Source organism: Coturnix japonica, chromosome 13, assembly GCF_001577835.2.
Source record: "Coturnix japonica isolate 7356 chromosome 13, Coturnix japonica 2.1, whole genome shotgun sequence".
NCBI lineage: Eukaryota > Metazoa > Chordata > Aves > Galliformes > Phasianidae > Coturnix > Coturnix japonica.
Genome location: NC_029528.1, coordinates 1,274,654 through 1,282,431, shown reverse-complemented (window position 1 = coordinate 1,282,431; position 7,778 = coordinate 1,274,654). Strand labels below are relative to the sequence as shown.

Sequence of the window (7,778 nt, the reverse complement as noted above, 5' to 3'; positions counted from 1 at the left end):
GGGGGCTGCGCTGTGCAGCCCGGATTTGGGGATCGCTTCGGTTGGGGAAGTGCAGCTTTGCCCCATCCCTCAGTGCCACATCAATGGCTCCTTAACGCCGGGCTCTGCTTGGTTGTCAAGGACTGTGTGCCTGTTAGATTTACCCCAGTGTGGAAATAGCTCAGAGGGGATTTGTGTGTGTGTTTGTGGGGTGGGGAAGGAGAAAATAGAAGGTGGCAGAGGAGACATGGAGATTCATTTATTCCCTTTATGAAAAGTAGCAAAAATACACAATAAATATTTTCTCCAAAATACATATATCTAAAAAACATGATGTGATTTAGTTGACACCGTACAAATAAACTCAGAGCGATCAAAGCATTCCCATCATCACTGCCAGCTTCACAAACAGCATCTTGAGGAGGCACATACCTGGCTCATTTAATCTTCAGTAGCCCAGCCTCCCCTGATCTATAGAAGCTGCGGGTGAAGGAGGGAGCCAGGCTGTGTTTCTCAGCGCTTAAGAAAGGTTGTGACCGGGCTGCAAAGCATCAGCACGATGTTCTCCTAGTGCTTGCCAGTGGGGGTTGTATGTATATGCATAGCAATGCTTGTGCAGGGCATGAAAAGCAGAACCGTTAAGTGAAGGTGAATTTGCAGTTCACCCTCATCTGCCTTCAAAGCAGTGACAAAGCTAATTCTGAACTAGGAAAGTTTTGCTGGTATAATTACAGTGATTAATCCTCTTAATTACAGGCCTGCTATAGCACTGTGGCTTTTCCAGTGTAGCCAATATCAATTCCCTGAGGAAAATTAACTATTCCAGCAACGCTGGTTGTGTATTGGACTATATGTGGGTTCTTGCTCTTCTAAATGTGATATCAAGAGCAATGCCCATTTGGGACCTGGTTCTGCTGAGGTTATGTGCTACCAGCAAATGTTTCCAGCAGGAATTTGGCCTTAAAACTGAAAAACATGGCTCCTGTGCTTAGAATGTGCTCGGTTCCCTCCTGAAACTGAGGGACCTGGTCTTAGAGAAAGGCAAAGGAAGCCCCTATCCCATATCCCAGTGCACTGCTTGGTACTCATGGCCCAGCAGTGCCCAAGCAAGGGGTGAGATATGAGCATCCATCTGCATTCACCTTTCTGTGAGTGTTCTGAAATCAGAAGGGTTTGTGATTAGCCAATATTTCCATCATACCCTGCTCTGTTTGCTTCATCAGCGAGCAGTTGCAATTTCATCTACAAACATGAATGGCTTTTTGTCATTGATACCTTCTGAGGTTCCATTCTGAACATGAGCCAGCACAGCACTACTGAAAAGAAGAGGTAACCTTTGCAATTTGAACACAAAGAAGGAGCACATTTAAAACACACATACATTTTGCTGCTTGTTTAAGCTTATGGTGAGTCCGGGAAGTTGTAATTATGCTCTTGCACCTCTTGATAATTTTCGAATGAATGTTCTCAGTTTTTCTATGAAGTTCTTTACGTTTCTTCTTTCTGTGTCACATTCTCCCTGAAAAGTTAACAAGGAAAATGAAATTACTCAGTGTTTAACCACTGCGTTTTTTCACCCTGCTATCATTACATGAATGACAATGTTTTCCTTAAGCTTTAAATAAGCCAACTGTGGCAATGAATATCCTCGTTATAGAGGTTTGAACATCAGAAGTGCAGACGCAGGAGGATAATGCCAGGATTTCTTCTTCTGTGTACTGAACAAATCAGCTCCAAATGCAAATCCCCTTTCTGTAACCATAAGGGCACAGTTACAAACAACAGACTGTGTTTTACAGATCTCTGCTGCGCGATCTCTGATAGACAAGATATTGATCCCTACCTCTTCTGCCAGGTTTGCCGTGAGAGATGGCTTCAGTTTCTCAAAGCTTTGGAAGAAAGCACTGAATCTCCTCATCTCAGGACTGTTTTTCAACAGATCCATTCCTTCAAACAATATTTTGATGCAGTTTTCATCCTAGGGTGGAAGAAATACCAAAACTGTGAGACAGGAATTCATAACTGTAAACTGCACCTAGTTTGCTGAATGTCATTGACATCCAGCTGGCTGGGTGACAAACACGTGGCATTCCTGACTTCTATGCTCTTGTTTGCCAATGCCTTTAGAGAAGCACACCCAAATGATGCTCGTTTTTCTTTGCTCCACGACAGCTTTTGTTTTGCAATGCCTGGATGGAGCACGGGATTAGTGTACAGCACAGCCCCTGCTCTTTCTGCAGCCTGAAGAGCAGTTTGAGCTCTTACATCTGCTCCTGCAGCTGATAATTCTGGCTGATGCTTTCTGTTTGCATGCTGCTGGCCCTAGGAGCTGCGACTTTGGAACATGAGAGAAAGAGGCGAAATGATTCCAAAGTTCTCCCAGCTTTAACCCCACTATATCTGCATGCCCAGAAGGCAGAGAGAGTGTCTGCGTGGTGCTGCAGAACTGCCTGTCCCTGGGAGCTCATCCTGCAGCCAGGAGGTGCTGGGGCATGAATGGAGCACGGAAAGGCAATGCCTGCACTGTCTGGTATGGAGGCATCAATGAAACATACAGGAGAGAAAAGGAGAAGGAGGGAGGGGGGGGTGCTGTCAGAAGCAGAATCAGAGATAAGTGTAGCAGGAAGAGAAGGTGAGGAAGACAAAGCAAAAAAATCAGCGCTGGGTGGAGAAAACCAACCTGCTGAGGTGTGGTCTCATGCTGTGCACTCCTGGATGCTCCACAGCCCTGAGGACTGTTTCCTTGTGCCCTGACTGGGGAAGCTGCACGCTTTGGTCATGCAGCAGAGCAGGGAGGAGCGATGGAGCTGGGAGCTTTGCATCTGATTTACAAGGTAATGGGTTGGGTTTGCCAGTAAAAATAAATGAAAAAAAAAAAAAAAAAAAAAAAAAAAAGAGTTCTGTAGCTAGCTGACATCAGGAATGTGAATTATTCTGCTCTCATAGTAAGTCAATTGCTCAGGTTGTATTGTCAGAAATACACATCTGGCTGCGATATGACCTGAAGAGCTCCCTACTGGAACGTGACTTCCCATTAGAACCACATTTCCAGCTGTAGAATGAAGTTCTTCAGTGGCGTCTGCTTCCAGAGAGGGAATGTGGGTCTTTCTGAGCTGCTGAGGAACTTCTGGAGATGCGAAAGGAGCCAGAAAATTACATAGAGAGGGATTTGTTGTCCTATTCTTACAGTCCGCTTTCGCAGTGCTTGTCAGCGAGTGATTCTCAGGGCAGAAAGCACCACTCAGATGCGATGCGATAACACAGCTCACCTTAATTACAGCCCTGCAATCCCTTTGCTGACAGCAAAAGCAGAAAAAGACATTCTTAAAAGCGGTTTGACACAAGCAGAGCACTCACACAGGCAGCAAGGAGGACAAGCAAGCAGTACATGTGAGTTCATTCTTCATCCCTTCCTAACATCCTTCATTTCAAGAGTTAAAGCAGAACATTGCTCTGTGTGTTCTGCCACAACGCCACAGAAGGAGATCAGTTACTGCATTACTTTCCTTGGTTACTTTGATTTTTTCTTGACTCAAACTTGATTATTTGAGATAAGCTGTTGATAACATTTAATAATGTATAATAGCTCAATTTTCCAACTATTCTTATATGCAGGTGGAGTAGTTTAGGAGATCATTCAGAAAACTTTAAGATAAAGTTCCACTTACATCTGTAGAGACTGGAGTTTCAATCCTTAGATTCTGGAAGAAAAAATATATAGATTATATATATATATTAATTAAGCATTTCAAATACCATCATCATTAACACTAACAAAAATAAGGTATGACATAAAATGATTGCTTGGCTTTCAATAAAGGTTCAGTGAACTATTCAATCTACCAACATGTCCAACTGCTGAATAGAAATAGAAAATGGGATTTACCAGTGTGCCTGCTGACTGATAGATCTGTTGTAGCCATGTCTGTAGCTCAGCCAGGTTGCTCCGCAGAGGAATGGCAGAGGCGCCCACAGTGAGAAGCAAAAGGTACAGATGGGTCCTCATGGTCCTGATGTGCTCGGAGAACCAGTGGGTGCTTCTGGAGCTGTCCTCTACCATTGCGTGGCCCCTCTATGGGGAAATAAATAGTTTGGGCTGGTGGTAGAAAAAAAAGGCCATTTGTTAAGACTTTCTGGAAATTCTGTGATTAATTTTTGGGTATACTCCTTACCAAGTCAGCATTTCCATATATGTAGGTAGTAAGGAGACAAGGATGTGGCCTCTTTCTACCAGAATCAACAATGCACGTGATGACCCAGTGTGTGGCCAGCCAGCTTTTATCCTCACTGTGCTTCTTTAGAAATGGGAGCCTGATAACTGCATGTGATCATCTGATAGACAATGAAGTTTCAGAGCAAAAATAACTGCGGAGAACATGCGGACTAATGTCTGGAAAGGAAACCATGTTTTTGTAATACTTCTGATAACGCTTTATCAAATCTTAGATATTCCTTTAGAATCAAGTAGCTTGCATCAGCAGGTGGTGGTGGTGCGTGGTGCAAGAAATGTGCCGATGTGACACTTGAGGGCACAGCCAGGCATCATGGTGGGGATGGGTTGGGTTTGGATTTAAAAGTCTTCTTCAAACTTAATGATTCTATGGTTTTATGTATCAGGGTGGCCATGTTGGGTGGGCACTGGGAGCTCCATATCAGTGGGCAGACTGTGATGGGCTGGGTGAGGTTAGGTTGGTAGCACCCAGCACCTGCATGGCAGCAGGGACAGTGATGTGCTTGGTGTGTTGGGGTCACATCCAAGTGATTGTTGGCTTGAAACTATTGCTATATATATATAACTATATAGTGACCTTGTTCTATTCCATGTGCATCTGAGCTCATATCCAGCACAGCTCCTGTCCCTGCTGTGCTCTGGCTGCTCAGTGGTGAACTTCAGGGCCCTGTTACATCTGTCTCTATTTACCATCACCTTCTGTAATTCTTGGGCACTGGAATTACTATCCTGATTTTAAAACTTAAAAGCAGCATTGACAGCAATCAGCTCGCAGCTTAGTTTGAGGTATCCCACACAACCATGGCTAACTGCTAACTTCCCCTATTCAAAGTATTGAGATATCAAGGCAATTATAATTGCTGTAGCACTGGGCTCAGGGCCATAGGGCCAGGCTGCCAGCCATGCTGCTGTTCATGAGGCTTATCTTGTAACTACTGCTACCCAGGCAGCAGAGAAATTGACCTGCTAGAGCATGTCCAGAGGAGAGCCACAAAAGTAGTTCGAGGGATGGAATGCCTCTCCTGCAAGGACAGGCTAAGAGCTGAGGCTGTGCAGATGGAGAAGAGGAGCCTGTGACCTGAGAGCAGCCTGTTAGTATCTAAAGGGGAGCAACAGGATAGAAGGGAACAGACTCTTCAGCAGGGTCTGTGGTGATAGAACAGGGGAAATGGTTTTTCTGACAGGGTTAACTCCCTGTTATAAATCACAGAGGAATGCGATTTATACTTCACTTTTTCATGACCATCACATGTTTTTGTTACATTGTCCAAGACTGTAAGACTTTGCAATGCAGAGGGAAGGCACCACAAACACTAACAAAATGGGTAGGAGTAGGAATAAGCAAAGAAGATACAGGAGAAGAAGGCATAACCCATCCAAACTTAACTTTTGGATTGGTCTAAAGGGGCTCTGTTCTTATTTGGAATGATCAGGACTATGAAAGTGAATTAATAATCACTTGGGTGCTGTGTTGTCGGGAAAGGTGGCTGCTGGGCACAGGAGCTGTGTGCTGCTGTGTGCTGCTCTCACCATAGGCTCTGTGTGCTGGTGCTGTTAGCTGGTAGCTCTCTGGATTTTGCTTGTTCATCTAGATAAGAACGGAGATGCAATGCTCAGATAAGCATTCTTGGCTGATGTGAGAAGTAAAGCAGCATGGATGTGGTGAGCAGCTTGTGCCTCTCCATCCCACCAGGCCCAAGAAAATGGAAATCTCTGAAAAGCCAGGACAGGCTCCAACTCCTTTCCTCCATCATCTTTCCAGTGAGGATGGTGACAGCTGCTCGGTGCCACCCGCAGGAGCTGGGACTGATGGCAGTGATGTGGCAGAGCTGACTAAAGCCCAATAGAGGTATGCCTGGGGTGTCCCCTTCTTGTCCCCCACACTGTGGGCATGGGGCAGCCTCTGAGAGGGATGAGATAGTGAGAGAGCACTGGGGGTGTTTTGCTGGATAATGAGACGTGGGAGGTTAAGAGGAGCCCTTGGGCAGTGTGATGGCATCTCTTAGAAACTGTGCTGGGTCCTTCCCTACCTTGTCAGGAAGGGCAAACAAGATGTGTGAGAAGATCACAGGGTTTCAGAGATCTTATCTTTGTTTTTAAATCCATATTCATAGCAGGGCAATGTTTGACTTATAAAACCTCATGCATGGAAACTGCATTTTATCAGCACACTTCCTCAGTGAGTGCTATGTCAATGCATTTTCTCTGTGTCCTGTGTGACTCTCAGCACCCCACCACCAGCTCAGAATGCAGACCCAGCTGAGCTGAGAAATTTTATAAAAGCAACAAATGGCCCAAACAACATGAGATAAATCCTTGTCTAAGGAAGGATACATTTCAATAGCATTCTGTGTGAGTGACAGCTTTCTGGAAATGCCTTGCAGAGTGTCCAAGCAGCTTTTGAGAACAGCTCCAGCTGTGCCAGAGAGGGGACCAGGGCCAGGGATACAGGGGTGTGGGCATCCCTTGCCACTGCCTGACTGCTCTGTTGGAGAAGAAATACAAAGCAGGGACCTGGGGCCAGGGGGACCTGCAAAGCATCAGGAGCAGGCAAGAAGTGCAAGCAAAGAGGGATGTAGGGGCTGGAAGGTGACAGAGGAAGCGGCTGCTGCTTGGATCCTTGCCAGAGCTGATTAAGTTGGCCGCTCTCTGTAGCGCAACCACTGTCAGACTCAGCTCAAAGCAGAAAACTCTTGGGTGTCACAGGAAATGTGGGCAGCAGAAGAGTTAAGAAACAACCCAAACCACGGCCCCACAGCTCCCTGAAGTGACCTCACAGAGAGGCGGCAGCAAGATGGATCCTTTGGCTTTCCACATTTCCTCCTGCATCTTTAACATCTCATTTCCAAAATCCTTCAGCTACTTCTGCCAGCAAATGAATTTAGTGTGAGTCTGGAAATCTGTGATTATAACTCTCACAGCTCAAACAACTCATATCTCTGGTCTCTGGCTCTTTGTTCTCTGTTTTCTGATTTTTATCATTGAAGTAGCTTGCTGGATTTCAGTTCCCATGCCATAAATCTCACTCTGCAGAAGCAGTCTGGCTTTGTGTCCTCACCTCTGGTGAGAATCCCCTGAGCCCAGGCTCTGCCGAGGTAGCTTTTTGCATGCATGCACCTTGAGGATGGGCACACAGGGCCTCTACCAGTGTGGTGTCAAGGTGTTCCAGAATGGTGGAGACGTGGCACCTGGGGCATGGTGGGGATGGGCTGGTATTGGGCTTGGCGATCTTGGAGGTCTTTCGTAACCAGAGTGATTCTGTGACTCTGTGTTTCCAGAAGAGCAAAGTGAAAACTGATTTCCCTCCAGCTACAAGAGAATAATGAAAGAGCACTGCTGTGTATGAGCTGAGCTTTCACATAGTTGCATGATAATATGCAGCAGTCAGAGCCCTTCTGCTGCAAAGCTGCCTTAACTCCGCGCATCCTTTAAGCAGTCAGCAGTATTTGTCTGTGCTTGATTCAGGAGTTCTGGCCTGGCATCAGTGAGTGACATCAGTCCCACCCATCATGTGGCACTGTGTATTCTTTGTGTTTTGACAGGACGAATGTTGGAAGGTGACGTTTAA

At 45.8% G+C, this 7,778-nt stretch overlaps 1 protein-coding gene across 1 annotated transcript; it reads right to left on the bottom strand.

The window, feature by feature from the left end:
- Positions 1 to 213: 213 nt before the first annotated feature.
- On the bottom strand, positions 214 to 4,057 carry LOC107320068. The gene is made up of 4 exons (XM_015875539.1): positions 3,836 to 4,057; positions 3,648 to 3,680; positions 1,823 to 1,957; positions 214 to 1,498 (listed from the first exon to the last, which is right to left on the bottom strand). Exons 1-4 carry the CDS (start codon positions 4,037 to 4,039, stop codon positions 1,406 to 1,408), a joined length of 465 nt encoding a protein of 154 aa, XP_015731025.1. The 5' UTR covers positions 4,040 to 4,057; the 3' UTR covers positions 214 to 1,405.
- Positions 4,058 to 7,778: the final 3,721 nt, after the last annotated feature.